This window comes from Papilio polytes, unplaced genomic scaffold (genome assembly GCF_000836215.1).
Source record: "Papilio polytes unplaced genomic scaffold, Ppol_1.0 DF822067.1, whole genome shotgun sequence".
Taxonomy (NCBI): domain Eukaryota; kingdom Metazoa; phylum Arthropoda; class Insecta; order Lepidoptera; family Papilionidae; genus Papilio; species Papilio polytes.
In genome coordinates this window covers 8,223,078-8,247,032 of record NW_013527137.1, presented here as the reverse complement: position 1 = coordinate 8,247,032, position 23,955 = coordinate 8,223,078, and the positions used below count along the sequence as shown (strand labels likewise).

General features: G+C 35.6%; 2 protein-coding genes across 5 annotated transcripts; both read left to right on the top strand.

Annotated features, from left to right (window-relative positions):
• Nucleotides 1-97: 97 nt before the first annotated feature.
• On the top strand, nucleotides 98-5,438 carry LOC106107428 (vacuolar protein sorting-associated protein 53 homolog). Its single transcript, XM_013288280.1, has 12 exons — nucleotides 98-296; nucleotides 390-596; nucleotides 703-921; nucleotides 1,036-1,159; nucleotides 1,251-1,366; nucleotides 1,653-1,820; nucleotides 1,991-2,114; nucleotides 2,492-2,565; nucleotides 2,634-2,768; nucleotides 3,412-3,565; nucleotides 3,932-4,100; nucleotides 4,606-5,438. The coding sequence occupies exons 1-12, from the start codon at nucleotides 171-173 to the stop codon at nucleotides 5,396-5,398; spliced, it is 2,409 nt and encodes an 802-aa protein (XP_013143734.1). The 5' UTR covers nucleotides 98-170; the 3' UTR covers nucleotides 5,399-5,438.
• A 914-nt stretch (nucleotides 5,439-6,352) lies between these two features.
• Nucleotides 6,353-23,761, top strand: LOC106107297. 4 transcript variants are annotated; one of them, XM_013288095.1, is made up of 21 exons: nucleotides 6,353-6,756; nucleotides 7,655-7,855; nucleotides 8,374-8,533; nucleotides 9,685-9,898; nucleotides 12,774-12,865; nucleotides 13,118-13,245; nucleotides 13,879-13,974; nucleotides 14,688-14,767; nucleotides 15,154-15,290; nucleotides 15,825-15,998; nucleotides 16,468-16,546; nucleotides 17,030-17,198; nucleotides 17,791-17,845; nucleotides 18,055-18,328; nucleotides 18,879-19,049; nucleotides 19,835-20,053; nucleotides 20,378-20,481; nucleotides 21,017-21,129; nucleotides 21,683-21,768; nucleotides 22,417-22,613; nucleotides 22,857-23,761. In XM_013288095.1, exons 1-21 carry the CDS (start codon nucleotides 6,438-6,440, stop codon nucleotides 23,035-23,037), a joined length of 3,249 nt encoding a protein of 1,082 aa, XP_013143549.1. In that variant the 5' UTR covers nucleotides 6,353-6,437; the 3' UTR covers nucleotides 23,038-23,761. The 4 variants fall into 4 exon arrangements, with proteins under 4 accessions (XP_013143549.1, XP_013143548.1, XP_013143550.1 ...); XM_013288094.1 differs by having other exon boundaries at nucleotides 22,414-22,613; XM_013288096.1 differs by lacking the exon at nucleotides 9,685-9,898 and adding an exon at nucleotides 11,046-11,253 and having other exon boundaries at nucleotides 6,354-6,756; nucleotides 22,414-22,613; nucleotides 22,857-23,760.
• Nucleotides 23,762-23,955: the final 194 nt, after the last annotated feature.

The following is a 23,955-nucleotide window of genomic DNA, read 5'->3' as shown; positions in this document are numbered from 1 at the left end:
TTACGGTACCAAAAATACTATTTTCACACATTTTTGAAAAATGGAATTTCCCTATTTGACATTTCGATTACGACATTGACATTGAAGTAGACGTTGACATTTACATTTTTAGTTCTTCATGTATTTTGTTATGTTTTGAATAATTCCAATTATTATATTAAAACACAAAAATGGATTCTAATGAGATCCTCGATGATAAGGATAGCGGACCTGAAGTTCAAATGAATTTTCCCAGTTCAGTTATGAGTCGAATCGAGGAATTGATGGGAGGAACTGAACAATTTGATAGTGACGAAGTGAGTTGCACATTAAATTGAATTTTAATTAATTAATACTAATAAAATAACATCTTTGAAATCGAATGTGGACCTTTAATATTCAACCCACAGTTTGATGCAGTGGCATATATAAACCGAGTTTTTCCGACTGAACAATCGCTATCTGGTGTGGAGACAGCGGCTGCGCGCTGTGAGTTCCGCCTTGCGTCGGTGCAGCATGATATACAGCGGCTAGTCCGGGAGCAGGCTGCACAGCGGGATGCTGGCCAACAAGCTCTGCTTGAAGCTCAGCGATGTATTGGTGAATTATCATTGCAGGTAATTTTATTACATTGTAGCACTAATTGCAAAATGACCATCAAATTAAGGTACTATTTACCTTACACTAATAGAGTATGATTGGATCAATACATAAATATTTCAGGTGACAGAAATCAACAAGAAAGCAGAACGCAGTGAGAGCATGGTCCGTGAGATCACTGCAGAGATCAAGCAATTGGATTGTGCCAAGTGGAATCTGACGGCAGCCATTACAGCTCTCAATCATCTACATATGTTGACTGGAGGAGCAGCGACATTACGTGGCTTAGCACAGAGACGACAGTACAAGGAGTTGGTGTTGCCATTGCAAGCTATTATGGAGGTAGAGAAAATATTTCAATTTTTTTTATTTACGCTATGGTAGCAGTGAAATCATTTTCATCCATTTACTATATGTTTTTTTTAATAATCTTGGTGTTGAATGTTTTATTTATAGGTGCTCCAACATTTTGAATCATATAAAGATATCCGTGAACTAAATGCACTGCGGGATGAGGTGCATACTATTCGAGCTCAATTAGCAACACAAATACTTGCAGATTTTAAAGATGCATTTACAGGTGAATAAAAAATGTTCTAATCCTATCTTTCTTATACCTTATTGCTTTCACTCTACTTTTCTCTGTACTCTAAAATATAATATTATATCAGGTAGCAAGAGTGGTGTGTCTCAAAGGACTCTAGCAGAGGCTTGTGGTGTGGTTGATGCACTGGACCCTAAAGTGAAAAAAGAACTGCTTAACTGGTTCATTTCTATGCAACTACAGGTAAGTTATTGTGCTTATCCCACCTTGCTTAATTTTCTGTTTGCTTTGAAAGCTGAGCCCCTTTATTTAAGGCAATACGAATCTGCGATTTTACTCTCTGAATAGTTTAAGCAATTTAGTTTAAGTAATATTTAAGTCTGCGTCTTGTATCTGAGTATGAACATCTATGAGATTATAATGTGTAAGTTCATTAGTGACAGTAATCACAGATTTTCGTAGTCTTGTGTACTAAAGGGCAAAATATTATGCATATTTACCTATTTATTTCAAACCTATGGCATTTTAGGAGTATCAGCATTTATTCTCAGCGGAGCAAGAGTGTGCCTGGCTGTCCCACATAGAGCGCCGCTATGCTTGGCTCAAGAAGCACCTTCTCAGCTTTGAGGAGTCTCTGGGAACCGTCTTTCCTCATCCCTGGCTGCTTAGTGAGATGATTGCGAAACAATTTTGTAAGGTATGTGAGGAATTTCGAAGAAACAATTTTACGTTTCCCCATTGTGGACTCTTAACTACGACTCTCCAGTTATTTTATAATTATTTTAGTACCGCGTGTCTACTTCCCCCACTAAATCTACTTTACAGACCTGTCTTAGTAAGAATTGATAAAAGGTTTTAAATCTTCAGATAACACGATCAGAGCTTACGAATATAATGTCATCACGACGTAATGAAGTTGACGTAAAATTACTACTATACGCGATACAAAAAACTTACAACTTCGAAGTGTTGCTGCATAAACGATTTGTTGGTAAGTATATTTAACTAGCTTTCGCCAGCGACTCCGTCCGCGTGGAATTAACAGCCTATTTGTTCTTCCAGACTATCCTCCACATCTATAAGAAATTTCATTGAAATCCGTTTAGCCGTTTAGATTACTAACTCTAACAAACATCCATCTAAACTTTCGTATTTATAATATTAGTAAGATTAATGACGGTCTTTTAAAGCTAAAATGTCATTGTAGGGATTCATATTCTTATTTGAAACCTATGGCATTTTGTGAGTAGCACCGGCACTTATTCTCAGAGGAACAGTGGCCTGGCTGTTGTACATTATTTAAGATGCAATTATTCCAAAAAGGTTTTACATTTTTAGCTCATTTTAAGCAAGCTGCAATTGTTTCAGGTACTGATTTTACAGGTACAGAGAATATAGAAACTAATTCAGATAAACAACCACCCTTTGAAGATAATAAAGAGGTAATTTATATTGAAAAGTTATACTCTTAAGTTGTAATTTTATTAATTAAAAAACATTTTAATTCCAGGGTCAAACGGAGGAGGTACCAGCGAATGGGTCGCCATGGGTGGGTTTGATCGGTGGCTGCTTTGAGCCGTACCTATCGCTGTACATTACCAGCCTCGACACAAGTCTGCGCTCCTTAATGGACACTTTTATTCAGGTTTTCTTAAATATTACGATTACCTTAATTTTATTCTAAGGTTTTACTGATTGCAGGGAGAATTGCTAAGATTGAATTTTAGCAGTGGCAACACTTATCATTATTTTTCTGTCTATATCTATATGGGTTGGCTCACTAGGTTTATATGCCAACATTTATTTGAGATTTTTCAAACTTTACCAATCTTATTAATTATAAATAATATATATCTTATTAATTATAAAGCGAAGAGCTTCGACCAACACCTCAAGAAGCTCTCGCTAGACAGTTGGACTAAGGGCCCGATTCAAAAGGCGGTTATTTTAGAAACCGCACGAATAGTGAGGAGGTTCCTGTCTCTGCAGCTCTGACCACTGGTTGCTTGAGCTCTATTTTTTATATAATATATTTTATTTTAATTTTTATATTCTTGTAAAATGTATTATATAGAGAGTAAGAAATAAAGATATATGGATAAATAATATAAATATGAAGTTTAGATGAACGGATCTATTGTAGAAGGTATGCAACTTTGTTACGGTTTAACGGTCTTCGATGAAAATTTTCACAGATAGTCTAGAAGAACCCCTAAGCTACTTAGTATTTTTTTCGTCAAACGTAGGCGGATTTCTCAATTTCAAATAAATGACTTTTGATTGTATAGGATGCGAAATCATCAGACACTGGCAGCACTGGCAGCACTGGCAGCACTGTGAACACTAGCGGCGCTGTGATCGCGAGCTGCGCGGACCTGTTCCTCTTCTACAAGAAGTGCTTGGTGCAGTGCGCCCGACTCACCACCGGAGAACCTATGTTAGGTATGAGTTTATACTAAAAGGTAAATAAAAAAAATAGGCAATATGCACATGACGCCAAAGTGGAGAAATCTTTTTGTGTGTTTGTGTATGTACCTTGTATTTTCCTACAGATCTATACAGCCGTTCATACAAAATTTTGTTTTAATAAAATATTAGTAGATTTTTTTTGTTAATATACTAATATTTCTTGTAACCATTCCAGGTAAGCTTGTGTTTACGGTTAACAATAGTCGAATTTCGGAAAGTCGGAATTCGAAACCACGATGATATCGCGTATCCCGAGCAAGCTAGTGGCGTTTCGCAAACTTTCGTATCTCACATTACAAAATATTTAATAACAATAGAAAATTGTTTTTAAACAACCAGAACTGGCGGGCGTATTCCAAAAGTATCTACGCGAGTACGCGGGCAGCGTGCTGCAGGCCGCCCTGCCGCGCGCCGCGCCCGCGCTCTCCCTGGGCGCGCTCGGCGCCGCCAACATGCCCAGCCTGGTCACCAACCTGCACACGCTGCTGCGCGACGAGACCACCACCAGGTATGTGCTACACGACCTGCTTTAATACACAATAAACATACCCTTAGTTAACTATCAACAGGAGGAGGGGCAGAGAACCAATATATTTGAAACCAGCCCGTGACAACATCCATGTGGAATTAAACTTATTAAATATATGTGTGATCTTCCAGATGTTCTACATCTGTGCCAAATTACATCTAAATCCGTTGAGTCGTTTCGGCTATAAATTCTAAGAAATGTTCATCCATGCAGCTGAAGCTTCGTATTTATAACGCATTATAATTTTTTTTAATGTAAGAGTGTAGTTCTCTTCCATTGGTCACAAATATAATATTGAAAAAAATTTAAATATGTAACATCTCTCTTTCTCGCTTTCAAGCACCGCTAGTAATCAGTCAGATTATTAGCGGTGCTTGAAAGCCAAGTGTTTTAAATTAGTTTCAGTATTCTGCTGGGAGTGTATTAAAGCATTTAAAATAGTAAAATCTTAAAGCAACAACATTAATGTACTAAACTGTAACAGGTACACAAAGCAAGAGATATCGAAGATAACCAGTGTGATCACCACATCGGAGTACTGTTTAGAAACAACTGTACATCTGCAACAGAAATTAAAAGAGAAAGTGACTGCATCTCTTGCAGATAAAATAGACCTCGTACCAGAACAGGATTTATTCCATAAAATGATTAGTAACTGTATACAATTATTAGTACAAGATTTAGAATTAGCATGTGAACCGGCGTTACAAGCTATGACAAAAATCTCATGGTTACACTTTGATAACGTAGGCGACCAAAGTTCCTACGTAACTCAAATAATAATGCACCTAAAAAACACGATACCAAATTTAAGGGACAACTTATCGTCTTCTAGAAAATATTTCACACAATTTTGTATTAGATTTGCTAATTCATTTATACCTAAATTTATACAAAATGTGTACAAATGCAAACCTATTTCTACAGTCGGTTCTGAACAATTATTACTAGATACTCATATGTTAAAAACAGCATTATTAGAACTACCTTCTTTAGGATCTGATGTTAAAAGACAGGCACCAGCGACATATACAAAAGTTGTGATAAAACTTATGACTAAAGCCGAGATGATTTTAAAACTAGTTATGGCACCTTTGGATGGAAATCTCGAAGGTTTTGTCGCGCAATTCGTTCAACTTCTCCCTGAAAGTACTTTAGCAGAATTTCATAAAGTTTTAGATATGAAAGGTGCTAAGCTATCTAAAACTCAAATGAGTTCATTAGACACTAAGTTTAAAGATCTTACTAAATCTGTTAATAATGAAGGCAATAAATAGTGTTGCAATAATTTTTAAAAAATCTTTCTTATATCATTTATAATTTATTAAATTACATGGCTATCTTATTATATGTGTGTCGTTGTATTCATTGTAAGACATTGTTTTTAGCTAAATTTAATGTATTGTTTGTGGTATTTTCATTGATACATTTTGTAAGACTTTTTGTTAAACTAGAAAACTACTAAAGAGCATTATTTATTTATACTATAATGTTGGTTAAATTAAAATTAACCGAACTAAAGTATTACCATCATTCCAAAATGACAGCGTTTTTTTTTAAATTTATTACTAAGGTATATCTTAACTTGTATTAATACTTTGTATTTAAAAGCTTACTATGTTGTGTTATATGCTTAGACTATTGGATGGAAACCTTAATAGTTAAGTTTATATTAAGATGTATAAAATAGCTTTTATCTCGTCGCATTAAATGTTTACAAGAAATTTTGTTTAAATTAACCTAAATCAATTAAAACGAAGATAGGGTGTTGCCAAACTATTATTTTTTTATCATTTAAAATAGAAGTTTCGGAACAGGTGTGCAAAGAAATACTGTGCGAGTCCTGAGTCGAATGCAAAGATTTTTATGATGATCACTTATATGAATTACACTAATCTAAAAAAATCATACTTTGCTCTGTTTAGTTACAGCGTTTAATTTAAATCCCAACCCATAGTGTGAACTTGATCGTAAACAACACAGTATTGCCCTGTGTAACAAGCATATCAACATCACGTATCGGCGCCAATAATACCTTTTTATCGGTATAAATTAATGTTAATACTAATACTGCTATTTAGTAGGAGTACTGCTTTTTATCTAACTAAAGCAGTTGCAAAAGCATTAAAAAATCTTTCATGTTTTCCAACGTCCATTGACGATGTAATAAAAACCCAAAAGGGAGATAAGGCTGAATGAATTGTTTATGTTTGACTTTCCTGTTTAAAAAGTGGAACTGTAAACAACGAAACGTCAAAGTCAACTGTTCGCCGCTCCGGACGTGTAGTTTGTAGATTAATTTAAAAAAATTGTAAAATGCATTTTCCCCTTCGTAAATGTTATCATGTGATAAAAATAGGGACCTTATTAGTGATTATTGTAACAATTCTCACGCTATTCGAACAATGGCGTGGTGGTAAAAGAACAGCGCGCGCTCAGGATTTTGATGCACTTGAAGATGAATATGAAAAACAAGTTCTTGTCGATGAGGCTCGGATTATTCCTGGACTAGGAGAAGGTGGAGTAGCAGCGCGTCTAGTTGGTGAAGCTAAGCGTCTAGGAGAAGAGTCCGAGAAAGCACTAGCTATTAACGTATATTTAAGTGACCGGATCGCGTATAACAGAACTTTAAAAGGTAAGTTTTTATAGCGGTAACTTCTATAAGTAAGTCCAGTTAGACTAGTAATCACTGAAATTCAAACTCTATTAACATGAACGCTAAAATTCTTGTGTGATTTTTCAAGTGGTCAATTTATTTATTAAGTAAACTAACTGAAATTGGCAGTATATCTCAAATCTCAATTTTTCTGGCTAGTTCTTGAATTAGACTTAGGTCAAATATAGTATATAGTTAAGAGTTTAAAAATATAATCATTAATTTCTAAATCCTAACAAAGAAGCAGTATTAATATTGTGTGTATGTTTCTTAATTTAACATTTACATGTTTTTCACAAATTTAAAGAAATAAATGGGATACTGGTGTCTAATAAGAATTTGTATAAAAAAATGTAGTATTTAGTTTTTTATGTACAATAAATATTTCATTAGGTATTACCGTGAAATTAGTTTTCTGTATCAATTAAACCTTTATTAAACCTTGTGCTTATCAAAAATTACATACAACTGTAAACACTACTTGTATTTTCTTAATAGAATCATTACAGTGATTTTTTATTTATAAATTCTAGTTGTCGGCATGTTTAAAAATGTAACTATCCTGTCAATTATTTATCAGTTAAGCAGAGATAGCAAATCATTCCATTAAAGGAATCCTATTACATTTTTCCTTAAAACTGTTCAATATGCTTATGTATTCTTAGCTCCATTAATATTTTTAATATCAAGAGCCAATAGCCTAATGGTTTGGGATAAAGACTACCAATCTTGAGGTCAAGGGTTCGAATCCCGCCATTCGACTTGTTGTGTACCATATCCTATCACAAGCCCAGAGCTTAGTTGGAATAGTTAAAGAACATATTAGTAGATTAACAAAAATCTACTAATATTTTTATAAAAAACTAATATGTTATAGACTATCGTAATCCTGCATGTCGCCGAGTGCTCTACGATGCAGAGTTACCTTCTGCTTCGGTCATCATCATCTTCCACAATGAGCCATATTCCGTTGTGGTTAGAACAATATGGAGTGTAGTTAACAGTGTGCGACGGTCCCAACCATGGTACACACGTGCAAATTACCTGAATCGAGCTACCGGGAGGACTATGAACTTAGGCTAGTATTTTTATATACCAATTTACATTTTAATGAACGTAAATTAAGAAAATAATGTCATGGAATTTCATGATGTATCACACTATTTTATGGGCAAACATTAGAATATACTTAAAATCTGTAAAAAACTTTAATCATAAAGTTAATTTAATTTTGTAAAAAAAGATTCTACACATTTTCCAAAAATTCTAATTTGATTAAGTAAATTGAAAGAGTAAATCCAAACCATATCTCAAATTGGCCATCTCTTATTAAATCTATTGTTATAGCCATTTTCTGCAATCTATACTAATATGATGGAAAGATTTGTATTTTTGGTTTTTTGTATGTATTGTGATAACTCTAAAATTACTGGCCTTTTATCAAAAGTTCTTTCATCATTAAAAATCTATTTTGTCACTTTATAGGCAATTTTTTTATTTTATCGTTTCATGCAGACGCAAGATGCAAGTTGCAACCCAGCGCTAGTTGTGAATAAAATTGTACCAACTCTTATTAATTTCTATGTTCTAAAACAGGTTATCCTGGTCAAGATCCAAGTTCACCTTTTGTTTACTTGAAGGAAATAATACTGGTGGATGACAATTCTACGTTACCAGAGTTAAAAGGAAAGCTGAGCCATTACATACGCACTCGATTACCACCAGACTTGATACGTATTTTAAGATTACCGGATCGGTATGTATTTTTTTTAAAGAAATACTTAAGATTGTTATAAAAAATTTCAATGTTCACATTTTTAATCAATAGAAATGCAACATAACTAAAAGTATTTCTGCCTACAAATCTGTTCATTATCACGTTGTATGAATTAAACAACATACTAAGTTGAGATAACGAACGTAAAATCTGCAGGCAGCGGCTTGTTTTGTAAAATAGGTTATTGGAAAAATTGTTCTACACTTGTGATTTAAATTACTATAAAAAGAACCTCCATTTTCACCGTAAACCAAGGGCCCACAGAGTAACTATTTAAATAGCTTACGCGTCTAATATATAAAGCATTTTAGTGAAAATTGTAATTTATTTCACCAAACTTAGTGTGGGTTTGGTACAAGCAAGACAGGCGGGAAGTCAAGAGGCGAAAGCCGATGTCCTGGTCTTTTTAGACTCACATTGCGAAGCTAATGAAGACTGGCTTAGGCCGTTGCTACAGCGGTTAAAGAATGTTCGAACAGCTGTAGTTACGCCCATCATTGATATGCTGGAAACAGATACTCTGGAATATCAACCTGGCAATACGGAGTTTGAGGTGACTAGGTTTGAATGTAGAATGACGTGATAGTATAGGAAAGTCAGTAGACTAACTTACAAGATAATAATTATCATAAGTATTTTTGCGGTTTACGAATGAAGTCTATACATTTTACTCGAAATTGTCTTCTAGTGGGGTACTTCTTTTTTATTTTATTTTCATTTTTAAGTAAATAGACTAGCTCAGTTTAATCAGCTGTGTCATTTCACAACTAAAACAATATATTTTTAACATTGACTTACTAATTTATATCGCGTTTGCATACAAAATGCGATACATTTGTGTAATAACACTTGGGTCTACAAGAAAATGATACAGTCTTTATACAGAGAATTTTATGTCACCTTGGAAGCCAATGAAACGTCTTTCAAAAGTTTTATGTAATTATGATAAACTAAATATTACTTTAAAAGTCCCTAATATGTGTTGTCAAAAAAAATACAAAAAACCATATATTTCAAACAACAAAAAAAAAATTGAAAAAAAAGAACAAAAGACTATAATTATACTATCAAAACGTTTATTCATTATGTCGTTAATGAAGACAGTATTCCAATGGAAGTTTCTTGTATAGTGTCGGTCTAACTCGAGCGCGGCTGGCGGGCGCGAGGTTCGCGACAGGCGATGTGCTAGTATTCCTGGACGCGCATTGCGAGAGCCAGGCGGACTGGCTGCGGCCGCTGCTGCAGCGCGTCAAGCAGTCCCCCACCAGCGTGGTGGTGCCCATCATCGACGTCATCGAGTCGGGCAACTTCTTCTATAGTGTGCAAGACCCGCAGGCGTTTCAGGTGCGGGTTTCATATAGGGAATGTAACAACTATTTTTTTGGATTACAAAAAAATAGTACGTAGAAGCACTCCCCTACGAATATTGCTTTTTTTCACATAGTTGTAGTTGTTCAATAATGGCAAGAATTAAGAAGTAAATATTATTTGCAAATTTCGTATATTCTAAATTAAAATTAACTTGGACAGAAATGGACATAAGTGTACATTTTTCTATTTTAAAGTAGTTCTATGGTTACTACAGTAAAGTCTTATTTTAGTTTGTCGTATTATATAATGTAGATTTCGCCCGCGACTCCGTCCGCGCAGAATTAAAAAAACAAAACTGCGTAGGCTGTGTGCTTCCAGACTATCTTCTACATCGAAGCCAAACTTCATCGAAATCTGTTCAGCCGTATAGGCTACAGACTAACAAACATCCATCCATCTAAACTTTCGCATTTATATTATTAGTATGATTAAGGGACTCTTAAAACATTTAAATCTTGTGTGCTAGTATTTTCTTTAATATTAGTAGATTTTTGTTAATTTACTAATAGTTTCTTTAATCATTATAACTAAGCTATAGGCTTGTGCTAGGATATCGTTCACGACGATAGTCGAATGGCGGGATTCGAACCCTCGACCGCATGATCGGTAGTCCGTTTCCCAAACCATTATGCTATTAGCGCTTAATGACTGTGATCGAAGAAATAGTTGTTACAATAGTGGCAGTGTTGTGTTCACGTGTTAACCTATCACCCGCTCCGCCACGCTTGCACATGTCACGTTTCTCACATTTTTGTTACTATTTGTTTCTTTCGGTCAATTGTTTTCAGTTCGCCTTCCGTTCGTTTTGTGTCGTTGTTTTATTGGGCCTGGATGTTTTTGCTTTCTATATGTTTGTGTTATTTCTTGTGTGCATTTTTTGTAAATAACTAATTTAAATGCTATTCTCATGTATAGAAAATTTTCATAAGTAACTATTGTTTTTAAAAAAATGCTAGGTTGATTTTTTAGGTTTCAATCCGTTTATTAAATTATAATAAAAAAATTAGTAAATACAACATACTGTTACATATAAATTTTCAATAATGGAAGGTCAGAAGATTTGTTTATTGAAGTCAAATTGATCTAAAGATAAGATATCTGAATGTATAGACATTCGCAGGCAGGGTCTGATGCGCGCGCGTATGACGGGCGCTCGAGCGGCGCGGGGGGACGTGCTTGTATTCCTCGACGCGCACTGCGAGGCGGGCTCCGATTGGCTGCGGCCCCTACTACAAAGGATCCGACACAAGAGGGACGCGGTGTTGACGCCACTGATCGATGTCCTCGATCAGACTACGTTTCAGCTGGACGCCGCTGAACATTTCCAGGTGTAGCAATGTATGCGCCTGCGCTTCTGTCGTGTCCGTATTCGGCTCAAATTGGATAAAATGTTGTCGCAAATTGAATGAAATCCGCATGAGACTAACGGCTTATTAACTTGAAAGTAGATTTTTGGTTAAAATATAAAAACGGTGTAGGGGAATTCGCTCGACTTTAATTGCAATGTTGAAATAAAGAAAAAAGAACTAATTATAGATTCTTATTGTTTCAGCTGAGAAAATAATTGTTACGATACGACCTAATTCTCATTGTAACGTGACATTTGCGTAGAATTCGATATGCCCCTTGTTTTATTCGATTCTCGTATGTTTTAAACTAAAAATTTAATGAATTAAAACACAAGATCGTATAAAAGTGGGTTATAGGGAAACAGCGAACATTGGAAATCAAATATTTTGTTTTAGGTTTTGTATCCGTTAATATCTTCTTAGTGGAAACTTCAAATTAAAGTTCAAATTCAAATTCAAAACCAAAGTAAGGGGGATAATTTACAAGGCCGTCGTAAGACCTGTCATGATGTGTGGATCTGAATGATGGGCAGTAAAAGGGACGGATGAAAGGAGACTACATGTGGCAGAAATGAGAATGTTAAGATGGTTGTGTGGTAACATGAATGGATAAGATACGAAATGAGTATATTACTGGAAGTATGAGAGTCCCAGTGGTAGAGAGGTAAGGATAAAAGGTTAGCATGGTAAGGGGAATGTTTTGAGGAGAGATGAATCGCATGTTACAAGGAGAACGTTAGTTATGAGTGTGGTGGTACACCGGTAGAGGTAGATCTAGAAAGAGATGTATGGATTGCGTGAAAGGTGACATGATCAAAAAGGAATTGATGACGTATGATAGAGTTATTTGGAGAACAAAAACCTGTTGCGCTGACCCTACGGGAGTAGGATAATGAGCATGATGATGATAATGATGATGGATGTAATGAAACTTGTAAAAATCGTTCTTCAATTATATAACCTCTTGTACATTTTAATTCTTTTTCTTTCAATTCTTTCTCTACTCACCTCTTAGTTTTTGTAGTTCGCCATTGTAGTGTAATTTGTTATTTATAGTTTGATTGGCACTTTGTAGATTAGCTTATGATTATGTTGTTTTTAACCTAACACATGTTTTGCACACATAAACTTTGGATATTGACTAATTATGTCTAGATTTCTGGTATTACGGATTAATATTACATTGTAAAGTAATTTTTAATAAGGTTTTTGGAAACTCAATGTAACTTTCTTATGCGTTATTGTAAATAACATATCAAGATGTTTAACTTCCCAAATTGCACTTTTTTTTTAATTCCTGGCACCTAGCACTAACTGCCACTTTCTAAGATTGGCGTGAAGTAGATTTACTAAGGCAACTTTACCCTTAGAGTAGAAATCTACACTAAGGTAATAATTAAACAAATGACGTGGAATGGCACTAAATCCTACAATTAAAGAATTATTAATGTTTTTAATTTTATCTTATGTGAAGTAACTTATTTTATTTTATGGTTTAGGTTGGCGGATTTACATTTATGGGCCACTTTACGTGGATAGACGTGCCCGAAAGAGAGAAGAAGCGTCGAGGCTCTGACATCGACCCAACTTGGTAAATAAACAGTTTATAGTATGTAGACTGTACGATAGACAAGTTGATTGATTAGTTGGTCAAGTTTGTTGTGTCGGTCGAGTTGATGGAAAATAAATAAGATGCTGTTCTCAGTCCTTAAGTGTACATTAAGTACGGATAACCTACACTTAACCATTATTTAAGCAGTATGTACAGTACTATAAGTAAGGTAGTAACATTAGTAGGCGATAGTAAAGTTGGTTTTTAAATAGATAACCTTTATTCAAATAGGTCGCCGACAATGGCGGGTGGTTTGTTTGCGATGAACCGCGCTTACTATTGGGAGTTAGGTGCGTACGATGAGCAGATGGCGGGCTGGGGCGGAGAGAACCTTGAGATGTCCTTCAGGATATGGCAGTGTAAGTGATACTTAAATATGTCATCATCCACTTACCCTTATCCCTTACGGAGGGTTGGCACAGTATGTGCTGCCATACACCTCTATCAGCCGTCATATCTAAATCCATTCCTTTCTTAAGCATATCCTCTTTCACACAATCCATCCACACTTTCTTCGGTCTTCCTCTACCTTTGTAGCCATCCACATGCAATCTTAATATTTTCTGGTTTATGTCCCCATCTATTCGTCGCCTAACATGTCTATACCTTTTGCTTCTCAATTTCTCCACCAAGTAGTATTTAATATTACTCACTGATAACGTAGTTTTTAATGGTGAAAGAATTTTAAAATCGACCCAGTAGGTTTTAAGTTATTTCAATACATACAAAAATACATTTTTTTCTATTTATTAGTATAGACTAGTTTCAGTATTTGGTCGTAAATGCACTAACTGGGCGTCCATTTTTAGGGGTTGCAAATATTTGACTAGTCTTGTAGTATCAAAGACGGGGGTTGGGAATTCTTAAGACAACTATACTCTTCGCACATTTTTTTTACGTATCTATCAACTGTTAAAAGTCCGACTTTTTTCCTGTTTCTCTCAACATTTTTTAATTCCTTATAGTTAAAATAAATCAATGTTTTCTGTCAGGTGGTGGTACACTGGAGACGATACCATGTTCCCGTGTCGGTCACGTGTTCCGCAGCTTCCATCCGTACGGCCTGCCCGCTATGTCCGACACGCACGGTTTGTATAACAAATATTTTACTGTTCAAAAACCTATTAATATTATAAATGCGAAGGTTTTGATGGATTTTAGAGTTTGTAGCCTTAACTACTGAAGGGATATCAATTAAATTTGGCGTAGGTGTACAGCAAAGTCTGGAAGAACGCGTAGGATACTTTTTTTTAATTCGACGCGGACAAAGTGGCGGGTAAAAATAGTATGTTATAAATAGAAAATATTGATTTGATTACATTACCAATAACCGTGGAATACGCGGAAATGATTTTTAATCTACTAGCTTTTATTTTTTTAATACAGTGTTCTTTTTAATGTTTTAATTCATCATTAAAATTGCCTATCATCATCATCATCATCATCATCATCACCAGCTCACTATACGTCCCCACCGAGGGGCTTGAAGCCTACCCTAATACGGGGTGACTAGGCCATAGTGAACCATGCTGGCCCATTGCGGGTTGGTTGACTTCACACATATCTTTGAATTTCTTCGCCGATATGTGCAGGCATTACGATGTTTTCCTTCACCGTAAGAACGTCCGGTAAATTATGTACATATGACAATTCGAAAATCACATTGGTACATGGCGGGATTCGAACCCAAGACCTGTAGATTACAAGTCAAGTGTTCAAACCACTGAGCCACCGACGCTCTTATTGTCTATGTCAATAAGTGATTTTTTAATATTTTCTTTGATGAAAATTGAATTTTCAGGAATCAACACTGCTCGGATGGCGGAGGTTTGGATGGATGATTATGCGGAGCTTTTCTATTTGCATCGACCTGATTTACGTGTGAGTATATTTATATTAAAAAGATACAGTTTCATTTGTATTAATAGCTAAAACGACACTTACGAATTGGCGTTTTGTCGAAGGGACCTATTTTTGACCGACTTCCCAAAAGAAGAAGGTACTCAATTCGTCTATATGATTTTTTAAATCTAATATACAGCAATATCACTTTTAAAAAATAATTTGTTTATGCAGTTTCCTCCTCAAACATAATAAAATGAAAAATGTAAATTAGATTTAAAAAAAATCATATTTATGGTAATCTAGACCTAGCCTAGATCACCGGCTGACAAAATCCTGAATCCATGAAATAGACTGATTTAGTATTTCCCATGCGTTTTAAGATAATTTGATATTCATCAATATCTTTTTAATTCGTTTATCAGAAAAACCCAAAGATCGGCGACGTGACACACCGCCGGATACTGCGAGAGAAATTGCATTGCAAGAGCTTCCAATGGTACCTCGACCATGTGTATAAAGAGAAGTTTGTACCAGTGAGAGATGTATATGGTTTTGGCAGGTTAGTATTTTTAACTAAGGTAAATCGTAAAAAAAATATATTTTTCGATTAATGTATGAAATGAAATAATTCAAATACTACTGTGTCAATTTTAAAATTTCATTCACCAAAAATGTAGTACTTAGTAACACTAAGTAACATAAGTTATGTTTTACTATTTTTTAATTCACCGTGGACGAAATCGCGAGCAATAGCTAGTATATTACTGTTATAAAAATCCCTAAAAATATCCAAATCAATTTACAATATTGTAGTAACTTAATATAAGAATTATTAACGTTTTTAATTTAATTTTTTAATGCATGACACTTACTGTCTCCTTCCTAAACCGAAAGTGCGAGGGAGCGCGGAACAAAATATAGATTTGTTTTGTGACGTCATTACGTTAAAGGATCCTCCGTAAAACGACTTTACAGACCAATTTTATATATTTCTACAACACTTATTACATTTTAACAGAAAATGTTCTTTAAATTTCATTCAATGAAAGAATGAATGACTTATGAGCCATACTGTAAATCGTTCTTTGTCCAGATTCCTGAATCCGTGGAGCAATCTTTGCTTAGACACGCTGCAGCGGGATGGGGAGGGGACACCGCTGGGTGTGTACCCCTGCCACGACACGCTGCAGGCCACGCAGTACCTCTCCCTGTCACTCAGGGGAGAGTTGCGAGATGAGGAGAAATGCGCTGAACTGCAGTTCTCCAGGTTATACTTTGATATGTTTATTTATTCTAGGAAATTCAAAATTTATACTTCTTCTATATCCATACTTCTATACTATTATAATAAAGCGTAAACACACACATCTTTGTCGCCTAACATGTCAGCAATCATAGCATTTTTTTGAATAATACTTTTTTAAATAAAAAGTCCTACACTTAAGTCTTTCTTTAGGCTATACATTTTCACGCCATTAAACTTAGGGGATAACTTAATTGGAAAAACTATTACGTGGGAAAGGGACAAAAAAACTAGGTGACAAGGAAGGAAGGTTGCCATGGTAACGATCAATGTTAAGGTTTTCGTTGTCATTTCTGCGTTCGAATTTGACATTTTTACAAATGTAAAGAATAAAATATTTTTTTAATAATTACATGCGGATAAACTGTACGGGAACAACTCGTGTATGATTCTGAATTCGAAAATAAAATTGATTAAAAAAATAAATTTTCAGACATATACCGGAAGATAATATAGACGAAGAAGGTCGCAGAGTACTGATGGTGACTTGTCATGACAAGAATAGAGGACAGGTAAATCTTACTTCTTACTGATATTATAAATGCGAAAGTTTAGATGGATAGGTGTTTGTTAGAGTTTGTAGCTTAAAAGGCTCAGGCAATATTGACATATACATATATTTAGAACCGGGTTTCATAAAGATCAGAGCACTTTTTTGAAACAAATCAAAATGTAGGTTTTTCAGTAGACATGTATGAAACGCCAAAAATCATTGGATTGAATGAAGTATACAGAATTATAGTAATTTTAATCGAGAAACGGTTTGAAAATCTTTCAATTGGAGTTTTCAGGATTTGCTTTTATGTTTTTTTCTAAAAATGAAAACTTTGAATGGCTCTTCTGTACATTTAACGGTGCTTCACTCATCGATTTCTTTTTTTTTATTTCATTAGTTACGTTCCTAATAATTTTGTGTTTAATTTTTTTTTCATAATTGTAGTGTTGACAAGGATTAAACATTATTTTATTTATTTTATTTTATATATGTTTGTCAGAAGTGGCAGTACCTGGACAGCAAGCAGCTGCAGCACGTGGAGTCGCAGCTGTGCCTGCAGGCGGGGCCGCGCGCCGGCGCCGACGTCAGCGCGCGCCGCTGCCGGCCCGGCCTGCCCGCGCAGCACTGGCTCATCGACTACAGCGAGGACAACGACTTCAGGGCCTCCAGTGTGTATATAATCATCTAAATTAACTTTATTTATAACGAGTTGTCGCAAACTTTGTTAACTCAGATTTAAAAAAAAATACACGTATACAGCTATATTTTAGTCAAAGTCCCGTCCAAATCGGTCCATCCGTTCCAGAGATAGTGATCCAGTCGCTATTTTCACAGCGCGGAATTAAAAAAAAAAGTAGCCTGTTATATGGCCCTCTATGTCAGCTACCCTTCGTTGAAAGTCAGGCCGAAATCGGCCCAGTCGTTTCAGAGATTACCCGGAACAAACGCGGCTTGCGGACAGACAAACAGACATAAAAAATTTTAAATGTGATTTTCGTTACAGCAACGTAAATACATCATCTTCCCGAAATCTGGAATTTCTTTTGGTTTTGACACATTTATTATTATTATTTTTGACCAATTTATGTCTGTAAAGTCTTGGCAAATGCGCCTGTATCGTATCTTTAATCGACAGAGGAGGGGACGCAAAGAAAGATATTTCTCTCTGTGCTTTTCCCCTTCATATATCTATACAAAGGGAAGAAACCCTTTATCTTTAGAGGTTACAGTACAGACAAAAATACGTTGTATTTTTTGCAGACGATGTAGAGCCCAGTGAACAAGAAGTGAACCTAATGCGACTCAGAGGACAACGGTAAGAAATTATCTTTAAAATTTTAAAAATTTATATCAGTAATAAACGAAAATAAAGTAACATTTAATGGTTATAAGTTATAATCTATTTTATATTTTTTTTTATTTATATATAATAAATTAATTGTTAGTAAAATTATACATGGAAATGTTCAAATTTCATTTGAAATTAAAAAATCTGCTTTCCATAATAATAATTTTATTTTCAAGGCGAAAATCCCGTTCTCTTCTATCAGTTGAAACGGAGAACGAGGCGAAAGATGCCCGCAGAGCTCACAAATCTAAACGCAAAGGAAAGAAATCAAAGAAGAAGAGTAAGAAGAAAGTAATCAAGAATAAGTTCATTCTCACTCTCGTACGGACAATGAAGAATAATACAGAAGAACATTTAGAAACCGAGATACATTGTAAACACACCCGGCTTTATCCTAATAATACATTTGTTAGAGACCTCGTTACTATACTCAACGATAATAATATCAAGGTAAGGAATATTTTACTAATATTATTGTTATTAGCAAATTACTCTTATTAGTTACCATCTTCATACTGCTCTGAACCCTTAACTTTATTTCCCACCATCTTGCAAGGGTCAAGAAGACCCAAGGGTCCAAGAAGACTAAGGCAGTAGGTTTGACAGTGGTAGAGCCCGCTTTATCATCTTCGCACTGTATGGTTGGCTCGCCCCCTGCAACACTACCACACAGAAGACAGGCATGAAGTGGGAGCAATTCCGCGTACAGTCTGATAAGTGTGGTGCCGGAGGCCCAATTTTAGTTCCTTACCCGTTTTATAAGCAAAGGATTGAATGGGAAAGTGGGTTTGACGGTGGAGGAGACAGACGCATAGGAAGGGGAAATAGTCTCTTTATATGCGTCTCCTCCTCCATCGATTTAGGGTAGGCAATGCATCTGCAATTGCTGATGCATTGCAACGGTCGCTTGCCATTTTGGCGGATATAGGTGGCCGCTTGCTCGTTTGTCACTATATTGTATAAAAAAAGACTAAGAGTCACTGACGTAAACGTTCACCAGGTGATAAACAACGGACGTGTGTTCGAACGGAACAAGGTGACAGAACTCAGCAAGGACAAGAAGGTGGAGAAGGTGTTGAAGAAGATGGACCTCCGTATGCCGGCGGAGGAGGACACGGCCAGCGTCACCCCCGCCATGCCCCAACCACACAACTCTGTAGGACAAATACCGGTAATACCTCCATTACTTGTTATATACTAGCTGTTGCCCGCGACTTCGTCCGCATCATCATCATCATCACCAGCTCACTATACGTCCCCACCGAGGGGCTCGGAGCCTACCCTAAAGTTAGGGTGACTAGGCCATAGTCAACCACGCTGGCCAAGTGCGGGTTGGTCGACTTCGTCCGCATGAAATTAAAAAAAATAGCCTATGTTACTAACTGATAATGTAGCTTCTAAACTGTGAAAGCATTTCTGAACGTCCAGTAGTTTTTGAGTTATTTCAGTACATACAAAAATACAAATGTTTCCTCATTATAATATTAGTATAGGTTAGAGATAAGGTTGAAAAATTATTTGATTATTATTGATTTTTTTTAACCACGTCTTAAATAATAAAGCTATGCTTAAAGTCCAAAGTTATAACTTAGCTTTATCATTTTATATAGGCCCAGGGTATTAATGGTCAGGACTGAAATCCTTTATAAAATAAATAATTATAGGAAATTTCAGAAAATCGAAAGAGCAAATAAACATATTTTTATTAGATCTGAATGTCGATCCATCTGTCGCTTGGTTGGTTTGTTTGTTACGGGCATATTATATGTTTTTAAATTCCGCGCCGTCAAAATGGCGAAATGGGTGGTCCAAATTTGCGCTGACGAAGTTTGCGAGCGACAGCTCACTTATAATACATATAAAAAATTTTTATGCACCGCGCTTACGATGCGAAATATATTGGTATTGTATAAAATATTGGTTTCAATATGCAATACTGATTAAGAATATTGTTAGATACCGAAGCAGCCGTGGCGCAACAGCAAGAAGCTGAAGCCGGGGCGGCTGGTGGAGGAGCCGGCTGGGGGTGGGGGTGGAGCCGGGGTCGGGGGCGGCGGGGCCGGCACGGAGGAGGACGAGGTAATTGCCCCCGCGGGCAGGCCGCCGCCCACACAGAACAAGATCATTGTCGAGGAGTTCGTGGAGGTGAAGCAACTGCCCAGCGATGTACCTCAGGTCAGTGTGTGGGCGGCGACATAACTACGTATTTAAAACCCTTTTTCCACTAGTGCGATTAATGGATTATTAAAACCTGCTACAGAGTAGCTGCAAACAATATTTTATTGAATTTAATAGAAATAAGAAATTATAATAAACTTATCTTAACAATTTTATCTACACAATAAAAGATATTAAAACAGTCTTGAATAAATTTATTTATTGTCAAAATTATTATTTTTAATTGGACTTTACATGACTAATTCCAAATGTTTTATATTAATAATTTGTAGTATGAATGGTAATTAAGGTACATAAATATATTAAAAAAAAAACTTCCAGCAATCAACAAAGAAGAGAAAGCATAGACGCAAGCACACCACCGTGGTGCCGATGTACCAGCCTGATGATATCGAGGACACGCCAATGTTGGATACCAAACTAAGGTACAATATCTCTTGGATTTATTTATAAACCAATCTGCACATGTGCTGGTCTTCAATTGTAATTTAAAATAGATGACACTACTTACAAATTATACAATGTGATGTTATACATTAAGATCATAATTAAACATAAACCGTAAACACACACTACTTTTTATCGTAATATGTCAGCAATCATATTCTTGAATAACTCTTTTTATATTGTAAAAAAAAAATATTGTGTAATTTAAACATTAATACTGTTAAGAAGAAAATCGGACAACACTAAAATTTCGGCATAGACGTCCCTATCTGACAGCTGTCAATGTCATTTAGGCGTATTGGAATATGGATCGGTAGCTCTGAATGTTTACTTACGTTAATACAATTAAAATATCTAATAAGTTTTTTTTAAACAACTTTTTAAAATGTATGTCTCTATACATTTTCAAAAGTTGTATATATCTGTAGACCGATTTTGATGACTTTGACTTGAAAATAACTTAGTTTAATTTAGTTTTTTAATATATTTGTATATTATTATTGTATATTTCAGAGCTGGTTTGCCGACTTGGAGCGATGATTACGATAACTTCAAGAGAGAAACATCAGAAGAAAAAGCCGGAAACATGATGATAAGTGTTGAGAACTCGCATTACCCTCCGCAGAGTAAGTATTTACTAATTATATACTAGTTTAATTAAAAAAAAGTAATAGTTTAACATATAAGATATATTTAGACAAGAAGATTTTAGATTTAATCTGTACAAAACATCTTCAGCATAGTAAGAAAGGTCAGATTTAGATGGATGGATGTTTCAACGTATCTCTTAAAACGCTCAGTAGATCCCATTCAAATTTGGCATGGATGTAGAATATGTTTTGGAAGTCACAAAAGTTACATATTTAGTTTTTATTTTTAATATACGCTGGCGGAAACGCTTGCATTTGAAAACAAAAATTAAAACTACTATATGTCACTTAATTTTCCTTTAAGATATTTTTTAATCAAATTAATATTGTAAATGCGAAAGTTTAGATGGATGTTTGTTAGAGTTTGTAGCCTAAATGGCTGATCGGATATCTATGAAATTTGCTTGGGTAGAGAATACTCTGGAAGAGCATATAGGCTCATTTTTATTTTTAATTCCACGCGAACGGAGTCGCGGGCGAAAGCTAGTGTTTCATAATTAATTGATTGATTTGAGATGTTTTGTGTTAGCAATGAAGAGTAACTTCGGCAACGTGCTGGTGGAGCGGCTGCAGCACGCGCGGCCGCACGTGCGCGCGCAGGACGGACCCTACATCGTAAGTTGATTGACCTACTATTATACAGGGTGATGCTTAAGGACGAATCAATGGTTTTGTGGAGTTAGAAGACCTCAATAGCTATCGTTAAGCCCAAAGTATGTTGCCCGACTTCCTATAATTTCAAAGTTATTTAAGTAGATTAAAATTTGGTATATGTAAGTTACTGCGTTGGCGCAGCGACCCAAATTGGGTATTGCCCTCGGACATGAGAGAGCGCAAGCGTCGTCTGTTCATAATAAGAAATTGCATAAAATGTTGTACTAAAATATTTGTACTCCAAAACGTAAAAGTCAGCAAAAGGTAAGTTTGCTATAAAAAAGAAATATTTGTTTTTTGTAAGTGTTGAACTCAAAAACTACTGGGACGATTCCAATCCTTTCACTATTAAAAAGTTACGTTATCGCTGAGTAACATATTTTTTAATTTCACTTGAACGAATTCCCGGGCAACATCTAGTCTAAAATAAAGTCATAATTAGTTCAAATATCTGCGTTTCGGATTACTTTGACCTATTACTGTTTAGTATAGTTGAATGTATAACATTACTTTCTACTTCGCATACTTTAGCCACAAGATAGTTGCAAACGATTTTAAAACAAATAAAATCATCCGTATATTTTGATATCGAGTGGTTTTGCAAAGGAGGCGGGTACGAGTGAGGCGCCGGGCGGGGCGGGCGCGGGGGCGGGGGCGGGGGAGGCGGCGGGCGAGGGGGCGGCGGGCGGGCCGCCGGTGCCGCGGGCGCGCGCGCAGCAGCCGGTCAAGCTGGTGATGAAGAGCAACCTCACCTTCAACCTCGGAGACGAGTTCTTCAACTGGCGACGGAACGCTGATGATGTCGCGTAAGTCCACGATGAAAAACCCTTTCTTACTAATTATAAATGCGTGTTTAGATAGATGGTAAGAAGGTTCAGAACGGCTTAGACGATGTAATTTGCCAAATTTCATAAAAATACATACAAATTACTTACAAAGACTAATTCCGCACGGACGAAGTCACGAGCAAAAGTTAGTGTAACATACTTTATACACCATACTAGCAAATTTTCAGATTAAAAAAGTAATTTTTTTATCTTTAATTTCAGACAATTCTTAGGCGAACTGGGTATACCTTTAAATACTAACGCGACGCGGTCCATCGTGAACTGGACGAAGCCGCTGAAGATCGATGCAAAGGAGTTGCCAGCGCGCAACGCCACCACCTCCAGCGCCACCGGCGAGGACTACTCCTCGGGCTCATCGGAGAGCGCCAGTAAGGAGATTTAGATTACATTCGCCATCTTGTGACAAATGTCGTCTTTTGCAACAAATGTCATCTTATGTGTCGCCATTGTGTGACAAATGTCATCTTATATGTCGCCATCTTGTGACAAAAGTCATCTTGTGATATGTGGAAGCAAAAATATGTTGAATTTTAAAATTATAATTAACTTTGCTTTTACATATCTTGTAACTAAACATATCTGGAAAGACAATGTATGTAAACAACAGAATCTACTTTTAAGACTGAATATTATATAAAATTCCGTCCAATTATCTACATAATAGTGCAAAACAGATATATTCGGGGCTATGTAGACTTTTTAAACGTTTTTATCCTGTCATTGTTTTTGTCAAATAATTTGATAGATGGGCCTTTCTTAGTCTGTCCAACGTGCAATGTTTGACAATCATAGACAAAAACATCGCAGAACGGTTTAAAAAACATTTTATTTTTAATTTGGCGCAGCTAGAATAAATGATTTTTTATAATCTGTGAATTAATAAAAATTCAGATTTTCTTTTAAAGATTAAAAATAATAATAACGGTGTTTTGACAAGATTAGGTATTATGTAGTTGTTAAAGCATAATAAACTTAACTGTGTTATATTTTGTTGGCATAATATTAGAAGTTCAATATTATTGTGTTCTTTTGTAAATAGTTATGTAAACTTAGTAATTTGTTAAATTATTTAACTTGATGCCGCCACAATTTATTTTGTTAGAAGTTGAAGATTATTAGTTTTCAATATAAATACTTCTTGGAACCAAATAATAATATTTTAAAACTAAAAATAGAATTAGAATTAATGTTTAATTCGGATCGAAGCAAAAGCTGTCATTTCCAAACCTATCTATTTGTACAGATCAGTGATTTCAAGTCATTGAATCTTATTTTAGTAGTGGCGCCATCTATTCTTTGA